Source organism: Phragmites australis, chromosome 5 (assembly GCF_958298935.1).
Source record: "Phragmites australis chromosome 5, lpPhrAust1.1, whole genome shotgun sequence".
NCBI lineage: Eukaryota > Viridiplantae > Streptophyta > Magnoliopsida > Poales > Poaceae > Phragmites > Phragmites australis.
In genome coordinates, this window is record NC_084925.1 from 28,633,755 (window position 1) to 28,647,333 (window position 13,579).

General features: G+C 43.5%; 1 protein-coding gene and 1 pseudogene across 1 annotated transcript; both read left to right on the plus strand.

Moving 5' to 3' along the window:
- Positions 1–5,535: 5,535 nt before the first annotated feature.
- LOC133919118 (trihelix transcription factor ENAP1-like) lies at positions 5,536–7,210 on the plus strand. The gene has a single exon (XM_062363386.1). It carries the CDS (start codon positions 5,684–5,686, stop codon positions 6,884–6,886), a length of 1,203 nt encoding a protein of 400 aa, XP_062219370.1. The 5' UTR covers positions 5,536–5,683; the 3' UTR covers positions 6,887–7,210.
- Positions 7,211–10,512: 3,302 nt separating this feature from the next.
- Positions 10,513–12,766, plus strand: LOC133917917 (uncharacterized; annotated as a pseudogene).
- The last annotated feature ends 813 nt before the right edge of the window (positions 12,767–13,579 follow it).

Below are 13,579 nucleotides of genomic sequence, written 5' to 3' on the forward strand. Positions count from 1 at the left end.
ACTACTGTAAAAGGATGTGCTATAACAATAAAATGAGAATACTTAGTGAGCCTCCACTACTACAAACACCACATCTTTACCATTGGATTTGAGTAGCCCCTCCACAAAATCCATGGATATTTGTGTCCAGGCCATGTCTGGAATTGGGAGTGCTTCTAACAACCCAAGGTAGTGACAGTGTTCTCCTTTGGTTCTTTGACACACCGGACATGAAGAAATAAATAGTTCCACAACTTTCTTAAGACCCACCTAGTGAAACAACCTTTTAGTCTTCTGATATGTTGTAGCAATACCATAATGGCCTCCAATAGATGATGAATGCATTGCAGTGAAAATATGTTTCTGAATTCCAGTGTCATTTCCAATGTGGATTGTTTCTTTATACCTCAGAGTGTCCCCATGTAAGGTATAAGCAAAAGAAGGATCAAGAGCCATCACTAACTGAGATGTTAACTACTGGCAAATGGGGTCATTGATATAGCTCTTCAACACTTCATTGACCCATAATGGTTGGATTGAGGATATGGCTTGGCACTGCAGCTCAACTCTAAACAAATGATCAACCACTTTGTTTTCTTTTCCCTTTTCATATTCAATAGAGTAATCCAATTGCAGCAATTTCAGAAGTAACTTATGCTGAATTCTATCAACCAGCCTTTGGTCAGTAATATGTTTGAGGCTTTGTTGGTCTGCTCTTCTGACCAGCTTTGATCCCAAGAGATAATGTTTCCACCTTTTTATGCATTCCAATATAGCTATGGCCTCCTTGTCATACGTTGACTAACCTTGAGTCTTCTTCCCTAAAGCCTTGCTAAAGTAATGGGTCTGCCTCTCTGCATAAGTACTGCCCCAATTCCTACCCAACATGCATAAGTTTCTAAGGTAAAAGGCTGTGTAAAATTTGGTAGTGCTAGCACTAGGGTAGTGATTAACCTTTGCTTAATCTCCATAAAAGCCTTTGGTTGGTCATCTCCCCAAGAATAAGAATTTTTCTTCAGCATATCATGTAGTGGCCTGCATATGACACCATAGTTTTCACAAATCTCCTGTAGTAACCAGCCAAACCAAGAAAACTCATGAGTTTAGACACATTTTAGGGACTGGATAGTTTCTAACTGCTTCCACCTTGCTTTTATCTGTTGAGAGACCCTCCTCATTGATGACATACCCTAAATATTCAATTTGCCCTACTGCAAAAAAACATTTACTCTTCTTTTCCTTAAGTTTATGGTCACAAAGTAGCTGCAGAACCTTTTTCTAGTGTTGTAAGTGCTCATTCAAACTCTTGTTGTAAACATGAATATCATCAAAGAAAATGAGTACAAACTTCCTTATATACTTAACAAGCACCCTATTCATCATTGACTGAAATGTGGCTAGGGCATTTGTCAACCCAAGTGGCATCACCAAAAATTCAAAGTGACCTAGATGAGTTCTAAAGGTTGTCTTTGGAACATCTTCCTCCTTCATCAAAATCTGGCGGAACCCAGATCTAAGATCATGCTTTGAAAAACATTTAGCTCCATTTAACTCATCAAATAGCTCATCCTCTACTCGTATGGGAAACTTTTTTTTGATCATAATATCATTGAGCTACCTGTAATCCACACAAACCTCCAAGAATAATCTTTTTTCCTTACAAGAATAGAGGGTGATGAGAAGGGGTTTTCACTATGTTAAATTACTCGTTGAGCAAGCATTTCCTTCACCAGGCTTTCTACTTCATCTTTTTGGTAATGTGGCATTCTATATGGTCTCAAGTTGGGTGGTGTACACCCTGGTTTCAAGGGAATTGCATGAGCACAAACTCTATCAGGAGGCAGTCCACTGGGTTTTTCAAACACTACTGAATATTGCTCCAGGAAATCATCTATTAACTCTTCTTGGTCACCGGTTGGATTTCTCTCAGTTGTGTCTGTTCTTATATGCAAGACAAATCCCATAGATCCCTTTGTAAGTAACTTATTCTGGCAATGCATAATTCAGTTTGAGCATAATCAGAGAATTGCATTTCATGCTTCCCATCTTTGGATATGACTAGCATTCTCTTCCTTAAATCAATATTGATAGGATTGTGCCTGTACATCCAATCACAACCAAGGATAATGTCATAACATTTCAATTCTAGAAGCTGAAAGGAATTCTGGAATCTTTCCTCTTGCACTTGGTATAAGCACCGAGGAACATAACCTCCAGTCTATATTTCACCTCCACTAGCCACTTTCGCAGCTTGCATATCTATATATTGTATTGAACAACATGATTTGTTTGCAAAATAAACATCCATAAAATTGTGGGTACTCCCACTGTCCACCAGAGCTACTGCTCTTTTCCCTCCAATAATCATTGGAAGACAAAAAGTGGCCATTGTTCTGATCCCTTGAATAGCTTGCTTTGATATTTGCATAAGAGTAGGAGCTAGTTGGCAGGGTGCCTCATCTATGAGCAGTGGACCTTCTTGTTCATGGTCATTATCAGATACCACTTCAGGATCCATAGAAATAGCATGAGCTGACCCTTGATAATATTTGCACTTTGATTTGTGTTTTGGTGTCCATGGGGCTGAACACCTCCAACATGTTCCTAGCTCATTAGGCTTGATATTAATATTGGCCAGCTTCTCAGGTTTTGGTGACACTTCTACCCTGGCAGTAGGAACTGTAGTTCTCTAGGTTGTATTGCTAGAGAATGACTGTCTAGGTACATTGATACCAGTAGTATGCCCCATATTACTTCACCTACTCAACACAACTCTCTCCAAATCTTTTGCTATGCAATATTCATCAGTCAAACTATAGGGTTTGTGAGGCTTCAAGTAATGCTTAATCTGTTCTTTGAGGCCCTTCACAAAACACCTCGCATAGTAATCTTCCTGGAGGCCTGGGTGCTGTCCTTGCATAATAGACATAAGTTCTTCGAATTTATCTATGTAATTGTCCATACTTGTCTCTTGAGAGAGAGAGAGAGTGAAAAACTTATACTACATGAAACATGATATGCTCAAAAAATCTATTGCAAACTAATGTGCAGAATTGTGCCCATCTCACCACTTTAGATGACAGCCTCAAGCTTGACCACCAATACTCGACTTTGCCTGAACAATATAGTGTAGCAAGAGAAACCCACATTTTTTAGGCACATTAGCTAATTCAAAATATTTTTTGCATTGCCTAGTCCATCCTACAGGATTTTCTCCATAGAACCCAGGAAATTCAAATTTAGGCCTAGAAATGGAAAGACTAAAATTCCCATCAAAAGGTCTTTGCCCTCCTATCTCCGACTGAATCCAGTGATTTGGCCTATTAATATCACCAGATCTAGCATGTGGTGGAACATAAATGCGCATGCCTATCATGGGAAAGATCTACCTCATGTGTATGGCTAGCATACCTCCTAAGAGCATCAGTATACACATAACCATAGGTGGAACTACGAGTGTTGATACCTAGTTCATGCAGTTCAGGTTTACCTTCCTCAAGGATTTTCCTGTGCCTTTCATCCTTCAGACCCTTGGCCAACTCTCCATCAGCATCTTCTTTGATGTCTCCTTCAATACTTCTTTCAGTCACCTTCTCTAGATTCTAGTCCACAGGAGTCTTGGGATTCTTGATATATTGCATCATAGTGGTCTGCAGTGAGTGGATTTGCTCTCGCACAGGAGTCAGTTGGATCTCGACATTCCCCATTCTAGACTTTAATTCCACTACTTCCTCCTGTGTTGTCCCTGCAAATCCCAGATTTGAACTATTCGGCAACACCAATTCCTCATGCATAGCTGCAACTATGGTGTTGGTGTAACAGCTGACGCTGAAGCCTGGGTATTCCTCGTCATCTCCTCTGAGAATGATGCGGGTTGGCTTGGATCTCGATCCTCCCCAATCAGCCCACACCGCAGGGTCTACCACCACCGGTGATGGAGATTGACTTAGGGATTTTACACCGGGGCGAGCCTAGCAACCTTCACCTAAATCCACCACGCCGCCGTCGCCACCACGACTCAGATCGTCCCAACACCAGGAATTTTACACCCGGATTTGCCGAGCAACCAGTCGAAGTTCGATTGAATCGTTAATTGCCGAGAACCGGAATGGCTATGATACCAATTTGTCACAACTTTGAGTCAAATTTGAATCAAATAGCAAGAACATCAAGAACTCGGAAAGAAACAACGGCGTAAAGGGGAAATTTACTGTTCACCATAGCATATTGTTCTGAAAAGATAGCAAAATGGAATTGTTCTCTCCCCTCCTCTCACCATCACATATATATCCATACTAATTACATCATTAGTCCTAATCAATTGAAGTAAGCATGCTGTAAATAGTTGAAGAACTGAGTTTAAATTGACATAAGTGCACGGTAATAGGACAAACAACAAAAGTAATGTGTATTGGCCGTCGTTGCTCATGAAGCGGTATCCTTCCATCATGGATGCCCATTCAGTGGGTCATGACACACCGGCAAAATGCAACCTTTTTGTCTAGAAGTTTTTATCTAGTTAAGGCTCAATAGCAGGTTGGAATTATCAAGCTTAACCTAATGTACTATGAAAATGACCAATGCCATTGTGTTCACTTTGTAGATGTTCATTTTGTTCATTGTCCTCATATTTCAAGATTTATCTTAAAGTTTAATTTCACATGATATAGAATCAAGTATAAATAGGCTCCGTGCCTATCCGCACCCAGCCCGAACCCTAGGCGGCCCCATGCAAGCTTCGTAGAGATCCGGTGCCGGCGATGGGGGACTTCAACTTGGCGTTGGTGATCATGGCGGTGGTGGTGAGCATGCTCGTGCTGCTCGTCAGCGTCTATCTGCTCATCAACTATCAGCACCCCGACGACGCCAACCAGGCCTACTTCCCCAAGCTCATCGTCGTGCTTGGCCTCACCGTCGCCATCCTCTCCATCCTCATTCTCCCTGCCGACGTCGTCAACCGGCAGGCATGCCGAAAGCCCATCTATAGCGGCGCCTGCAACCTCACACTCACCATGAAGACGCTCTGGCTCACCGTCTACATCGGCGATGTCGTCCTCGTCTTTCTCGTCATGCCCTTCGCCATGCTCTACTACGGGGGCGACCAAGACAAGTACGCACACCACCTGTTGGCATTTGGTTGGTTGGCTGCATCTCTTGCTTGATTTGCTATGGTTCAAAGGTGGATTTTTTTTTCTCTTTTGCTAATGAGATCTGCCTTGCTGTCACACCTGCAGGTCCATGGGGAAGAGACTCAGGGCCGCTCTCATGCGGGTCATCGTGTCCCGGTGGTTTGAAGGTCGATTATGGGTCTTATACAGTTGTACTGTAGTTCTACCTTCATGCTCATATTCTTGTGTATAAATTTTTTCTCCCGTCCTAATATACAGTGATTCAACTAGTAAGTTGTAAACTTAATTAATATAGGTACCTAAGCTTTCTCCTTAGGTTCAAAGTGGTCCCTGTTCTGACGTGGAGCGGTATTCGGCCTGAGTTCAACTGAAGGTTAGTTTCGGCCGGCCCGGCCCGCCCCAACAAGGCAACAGTCCCACTCCGTCCCAGCGGGCGCAGGCAGTGACGACTCCCCTCGCCTCGCCGCCGGACGCGACGGCCACAACAAAATCGGGCGCATTCCCCACTACACATCCCGGAAATATCCCCAAACCCTCGCCCTCCTCCTCCGCCGCCGGCCGCCAGATCTCCGGCCATGGACGACGACGCCGCGGCCTCGGCCTCGGCCTCGGCCTCGCCCTCCCCGTCGCGCTCCCTCTCCCCGCTCCCGGTCGCCGATCCTGTTACCGTCGCCGCCGCTCCACCCGGCCACGTCGCCGTCGCCATACCCCTCCGCAAGCCCTCGCCCTCCAGCGGCGGCGGCGGCGGTGGCCGGGAGGATGCGTGGAGCGACGGCGCCACCTCCGCGCTGATCGACGCCTGGGGGGAGCGCTTCGTGGCCCTCGGCCGCGGCAGCCTCCGCCACCCGCAGTGGCAAGAGGTCGCCGAGGTCGTCTCCTCCCGCGACGGCTACTCCAAGGTGCCCAAATCCGACGTCCAGTGCAAGAACCGCATCGACACCCTCAAGAAGAAGTACAAGATCGAGAAGGCCAGGCACGACACCTCGTGGCCCTTCTTCTACCGCCTCGACGACCTCCTCGGCCCCGTCCACAAGCCCGGGGCGCCCAATTCTTCCTCTGCTGCTGCTGCTGCTGCTGCGGCGGCGGCGGCCGCCCGGAGTGCCGCGCCTATGATGCCGCCGCGCGTCAACTTCCCGCAGCGGACCCGCACGCCCCTCCAGCCCTCGGCGGGGGCCAAGCGGAGGATGCCGTCGCCACCGCCCCAGGCGTCGGCGTCATCCGAGTCGTCCGACGGTTTCCCGCCGGAGCCACCGATGGCGGCGGTGGCAAACGGAAAGAGGCAGCGCGTCGTCGAAGAGGAGCCCGGGGCGAACGGCGGCGAGAGCAGCAACCGCGTGCAGGGGCTGCGCGAGCTGGCTCAGGCGATCCGGCGACTAGGCGAGGTGTATGAGCGCGTCGAGAGCGCTAAGAGGGACCAGGAGCTCCGGATGGAGAGGGAGCGCCTTGACGCTGCACGCCAGCTCGAGGACCAGCGGGTGCAGTTCTTCCTCAAGATGCAGATGGAACTCTCAAAGGCCAACGGTGCCGCTCCCTCGGCTGCACCCATGGCCGTTGCCACCTCAGCTGACGGCAATGGCACTAGGAGAGCAGCCATGGCCAACGATGTCGCGACCAGCAGCAATCACCGCGTCCGGTACCGCATCAAGGGCAGCAGGCACCGCCACGCCCCGCGGCAGCCACATTACCAGAACAACTCTGCTGCGGCCGCCCCTGCCTCCGGGAACGGCAGCGACTCGGACAAGGAAGACGAGGAGGATGTGGAGGATGAAGAGGAATAGAGCCAGTAATGGCTCTAGCTCTACTCCGATCCTCTGTAGCAATGGCGATTCAAGAATTTGTGTCGGTTAATTGGTATTTGCTCTAGTAGAATTGCTCCCAGTTAGGTTTTCTTGGAGCTAAGAAATGACTAGTGAGTACTAGGTGGTAGCGGTGGTGTTAGCAACAATCAAGGAGTAGCTGAGTTGTGGTAAGTGCCTGTGAGTGTAACTTGTACCTGCCTGTTTGTGCTGATGATTGTCATCTGTTGTCAAGAAAATTGTCATGGAGAATGAATGTCTCATCAAATGTAACATGTTTATTTATATGACAACGTTAGCTATGTCTGTGTTTGTTCTTGGGATCAGGATCCTGACACACCAAATATTAGAGTCACTGTTTGTTTAACATAGCTTCCAATCATGATTACATCATATATGTATATATGTGTGTGTTCAAACTCTGCACAAAACTTCATCAGCTCATCATTTGTTGATACATTTATGTTGAAAAAGGTCACATAATCAGTACACATTTTCAGAAGCAGAATGTTTGTTTTTTTTATTTTTTGCAGAAGTACACTTGCATTCAAATATCAGGCAAACATTTGATAACCTGTACCGCAACTGCAACTATACAGCAAGAAAAGTTTTGGCTCGGTGCATCAGATCATCAGCTCAAAATTACTGCACATTCCAGACATTCACATGTACGAAAAAAGGCCTAGTTTCAAAAACCCAGATTTGCTTTTCCTGGCAGAAAATTGAGCACCCTTTAGACCTTTACAGACTAGTGGATATGCACAATCCATCCTAACATGTTCCGAAACCGTTGGATGAGTCGCAGTTACGTTTTGACGGCAGTGAATAGAAATGAAATGAATTTGAAAAGTTGCAGCAACTTCATTCCGTTAAGTCATCAAAGAAACAAAAGGGCCACTCTAGTTGACTAAGACATAACTCAAACGCTAAGCACAAAGCGACATTCCATACTACACCTAATAATACATTACTCGAACGTTAAGCAGCTGAAGCTTTTCCTCAAACGCTAAACAGCTGAAGCTTCCTCGTCGCTCGCGCCGCCGCCGCCGCCGCCGGTGAAGGTAATGGGGCTGTTGGAGCCAGCCGACGTGCCCGCGACGGCGCCTGCCGAGGAAGGGCCGCTGCTGGAACCCGCCGCCGACCTTTTTCTAGCTCTGAACCATTCGTTGTCATCGTGTGACGGAGGTCGTCATGTGTTACTGAGCCGGTGATGTGTTAGCTTCTCTGGGGGAAGTACTGGCCTGATAAAATAGTTGTGCACACAGCATGTAACCGGTGCTACTATGTATACTTAGTCCATCAACCCGTAGAAAACAAATGAATAATCAAAGTTCATGAAAATTTTAGTTGGATGTTCTGCTTAAGTTGATAGCATTATTTTAGATGGATGGTATCCAAACTGTGTCGATAATTGGTAACACATATGCACATTTTATTCTTAAAATTGGTAACATACTTTCTCTGATAATATATGGTGCCTTTACGCCCTCCTATCTTTCCTGCTATAATATGGACACCACCTATGCAAATGAGGATCGAGATTTTACTAAAATTTCTGTTCCTAAGATTTGCAATATCCACAAAAAGACAAAAAGTCTGCCAATAGATATGTTGTAACCCATTATAGACGCGTCGTTGTCGGGGTCGAGCAGGGGGGTATGCCCCCATGTTATGTTTGTACACAACCCCATGGAATAACCATAGAGAAAAATGAGCAAAATAAAAAAAGAGAGCCAGTAATTGGCAGTATAAGATGAAATATGTGCCATTAGCACCAAACTAGTTGTATTCACCATGCGTTATACCATATCCCCAAATTCGGAATAGCGAAAATCCCACCGTCATTGGTGGCATCCAAGCAAAGAAAGGCTTAGAAGTTATCAATGATGTATCTTGATGTTTATTAAATACCATACCTTGAGTGTTGATCTCACCCTTTTTTATATGGGATAAATGCAAACACCCCCCCCCCCCAAAAGTCACTTGGATTTTTACTTTTCCCCCCAAAAGTTGTTTTGTTGCAAAAAAAACCCCCCAAAGGTTTGATTTTGTTGCAAAAACACCCCTAAAAATTCAAAAAAAATTTAAAAAAATCACAAAAAATTCTAAAAAAACTAGAGACAATTATAAGACCTTTTGTGAAATTTGTTTTAAAAAGTAATATCCTTTGCATCATATTTCATGGAGAGTAAGTTTGAAAAAAAAGAAAAATGTGCAACTCATTTATTAATTCGAGTTAAATGCATAGTTAATTATTTACTAATCCAAAAATCATGAAACAAAATTTTTTAGTCTTCTTACATGATCCTCTATCTTGTAAAAATACATGAAATCTTGAAATAGTTATTGTAACGTGCAGGATTGAGTAAATATGTTGCAGATAGATTAATTCATAACTAATCCATAACACCCCCAAAATTAGTGAAACCACTTTTATTAGTTTACTTAAACAATTATTTGTGTAGGGAAAATAATGGTAGACATGAAAAAGTTAAAATAACATGATACTAAATGAGCTGCACATTTTTCTTTTTTTTCCAAACTTCCTCTCCATGAAATATGATGCAAAGGATATTATTTTTGAAAAACAATTTCACAGAAGGTCTTAGAATTGTCTCTAGTTTTTTTTTAGAATTTTTTTGTGATTTTTTTTTATTTTTTTTGAATTTTTAGGGGGTTTTTTTGCAACAAAGTCAAACTTTTGGGGGTTTTTTTTTGCAACAAAACAACTTTTGGAGGGGAAAGTCAAAATCCAAGTGACTTTTGGGGGGGTTTTTGCAGTTTTACCTTTTTATATATAGGCTCCTCGAGCATTAAAATCGAGGATGATGAAAGTAGATCAACAAATGATGTCCACACACATTGTATTTCCTCAAAGGGGAGTGTTCCGTGAGAAATATTTTTTGTATTGTTGTTGTTATTATTATTGTTAGTTTTTGTAGTGCTAGGATGGAAGGCATTGAATTGCGCACTACTCTATTCGATAATACAAATATGTCTGTGACATGATGTTGCACCAGAAGCAAATTACTCTATTTGAGAGTGCTATCATATTTGCTTGTGACATGGTATTTTGGTAATATTGTTGTGAATTGGATGAAGTGACGTTTAAGTGATAATAGGAAGAATACCAAGACATAGTGGTAGTATACGACACATTAAACGTCACTGCTTAGTAGATACAGAAATGTAGAGGGTTGGTCGGAGTTGCCAAACATGCTGATAGAGTTGCCATCAAGGGTGCCAGGGGGAACTCCGGGATGGTAGTGTCCCTAATCTTGTGCTGATATTGCAAATCTTAGGGATGGAAAATTTGGTTAAATCTCTGCCTTTGACAACTCCATTCCCACCCATCCATCTTCCTTCAAGAAATTCACTAGGGTTTGGTTGATTGTAATCTGTTCGACTATTTTTGTTGAATGCACCTTGTAGCCTTGTTAATTAGCATTCTCCAGCTGGCTCAATGTTCTGGTGGAGTAGCTTGCCTTGATCTTCTCCTAAGGCCAATCTCGAGCTGAACAATCCAACTCTGCTCATCCAACCAAATCAACGAAGATAGCAAGTCTTCAAGTTCGAACCCATTTGACCGTCCCTGGTTCTTTCCTCCGATGGTGGTGCGCGAAGCAGTGCGGTTTAAGGTAGTGTTTGTTTCCCTAGACAAGACTGGATTTGAGATGGCCATCTATGGCTAGGTGTTTATCCATTTGTTTATTTGGCTAGATAGCATGACTGTAGTTATTCAACTTCGCAAAATATTTCCTCTAGATTCCGGATGGTGAAAATTGGCCAAAAGAGCTGGATGGCCTTGCCACCCTGTGCGCATCTCACCCCCCCCCCCTCCCCCGAACGAATCTTTTTTGCTCACCTCCTCCCAAGCTGACAGAACCTTATCCCCATCTCTCCTAAGCCGATATCATTTCTCTTGATAGTGGTGGCATTACTACTGTGAGATCGATCTAGGGGCGTGCAGCAGGGAGGCCTAGCAGCTCGGCTGGCATAGGAAAGGGAGGGTGACGCGGGAAGGAAAGGCGAGCGACACGAGAAAGAAAGGTGGGCGGCTTTGGCGAGAGAAGAAGGCGGCGTGGCTCCGGCGAGAGAAGAAGGCAGTGTAGCTCGACAAGAGAAGAAGGCAGCAGGCTTTGAAATCATGGTAAAACAAATTTTCTGGATCTAGATTCTGGATCTGCTCGTTTTTCTTCATTTACTGAACCAGATCTCCTAGTCCCACATGAATGACGTCGAACATGAATGAGCAGTGGTCTAGCTAGTGTGTGGATTGTGGAAGGAAATGTCGGCATAGACATATACCCTTTGATGCTCCCATCACCCAAATTCAAACTTATTGGGTTTATCAACTATGGTTAATATAGACACACGATGATATTGTTGAGGATGCGTATTACATCATGCTAAATTTTTTTGTGAATTTTGTTTGCTTGCATTTATTGATAAGATATTAATTATATGGTACACTTGTGATTGTGGTAAAATATTTTTGTGTTTTGGTTTTGTAGATAGACAGGAGGAGATAAATTAAGCTGTTGATATTGGCGGCTGCTGCATATGCTGCTATGTCTTTGGTTGCATTGTGTATTCATTCTAGAAAAAGGAAAAGAGAGAGAATTACATATGGCCCAAGGGAAGAAAGAGATAGGATTAGAATAGAGTACTTGAACAACAATATTTGGAAGAATGATACAACTTGTATTAACATGCTAAGGCTCAAAAAATCACCTTTCTTTCGGTTGTGTAAACTTTTGAGGGATCAAGTTTTGCTTTAAGACACTATACATGTATGTATAGTGCAGCAAGTTGCCATGTTTCTGAATACAATTGGGCACAATATTAGAAATAGGCTATTTTTCACTAATTATGATAGGCCCACTGCAACAGTTAGCCGGTACTTCAAACTGATCCTCCACGCCATAGGTGAGCTACAAAATGATTTTATTGGGCCACCTTCATTGGAGACCCCCACCAAAATAGCAGGGAACCCAAGGTGGGATCCATATTTTAAGTTATGGTATTGAGTAATTAGTCCTTAATCATTTTAGGATCAACATTATATAGTTCCTAATCTTTTGGCATGTTACTATTATGAAAATAGGATTGTATTAGAGCTATTGATGGCACACATATAAGGGCATATGTTTCTAAGGACATGGAGCCTTCATTTCATGGTAGAAAGTCCTTTTGCACTCAAAATTTGATGGCAGTTGTATACCTTGATCTTAAATTCTCATATGTGTTGGCTGGTTGGGAGGGGACAACCCATGATGCTGTAGTGTTAGCTGATGCTTTAGCACATGAAAATAGCCTATACATCCCACAAGGTAATAGATTACTTATGTAGCTTGATTTGTCCATGCCAATTTTTTAAAAGGATTTTTACCCACTTGTGCCTCATATGTTAAGAGAATTCTACCTAGTTGATGCGAGATATGAAGCAAAACCAGGGTTCTTGCCTCCTTTCCATGTGGTGAGGTACCACTTGAACAAGTGGGGCAACAATCCCGTAGTTGATGAGAAGGATTTTTTCAACCTTAGGCACTCAGCTCTTCTTGTTACTGAAGAGCGTGCATTTGGGTCACTTAAGAGATGGTTCAAGATACTTGATGATGCCACTCCATTCTTGCCATTCCCAACTCAAGTTAACATTGTGGTAGCTTGTTGTATAAACCATAATTGGGTTATGGAGGATAGATTGATGAGTACATTATACCGGAGACCAATTGGCCATCTAATCCAATCGCCAATACATCTTGGACTGGGCAAGCAAGTGAACATAGGGCCATGGTTGAATTTAAACAACAAGTTGCTGATCAGATGTGGAAAGATTGTCTAAATAACTATGGCCATTAATGTGTGTGCTTATGTGTTTGTAATGGTGTCAAGAACTCATGTGTTATGCACTCATGTATTTGTAATGATATCAAGAACTTATTATTGTAATGCTTGCTGAAATATATCTCTTATTGTCATGATGCTTGCTGAACTATGGTAGGACTTCAACCTTGCACAAATTATTGAGTAGTTTGGGGCTAAAGTTGATGGGAATGGCCATATAACATGTAAATCTGCCATGTCTAGCTACATGTTGTCCCACTTGTGCAATTTGGTGGCTAGTGGTACTAAGACCTCAATTGGGTTCAAGAAAGTTCATCTGAATACATGTGCTAAGGATTTGAATAAACACTTCAAGATCAAACTCACTGGGAATTAGATCGCCAATCATATCAGAACATGGAAGAGAAAGTGGGCAAAGATAAACAATCTCAAGAAGCTCAGTGGTGTTGGATGGGATGAAGACAACTGTGTCATTGTATTTGACCATACTCAGTACACATGCCATGTGGAGGTATTATTGTACCACATACTTTGAATTTTTGTTGGGTAGGCTTGCTGTATATATGGTTTCTAACCTATTCTTTTTTGTTTTCTAGGCACACAAAGCTGATGCTAAGTATCTAAACAAGCCTAATGAGCACTACTGAGAGATGGCCACAATCTTTTGCAATGCTTTGGCCACGGGGAAGTATTTAAAAGGACCAAGCGACCCTCTAGCTACAGAAGTGGCTAAGATTGAGATGATGAAGCTGAGAATGGAGATGGTGTTGCTGCTACATTTGAAGAGGTTGCACAATCTCTGAATATTGGTGAGTCCTCCATAGCCCC

Bases quoted from the DNA above. Each gene is read 5' to 3' on its own strand.
- LOC133919118 (XM_062363386.1), top strand. From the start codon at position 5,684: ATGGACGACGACGCCGCGGCCTCGGCCTCGGCCTCGGCCTCGCCCTCC.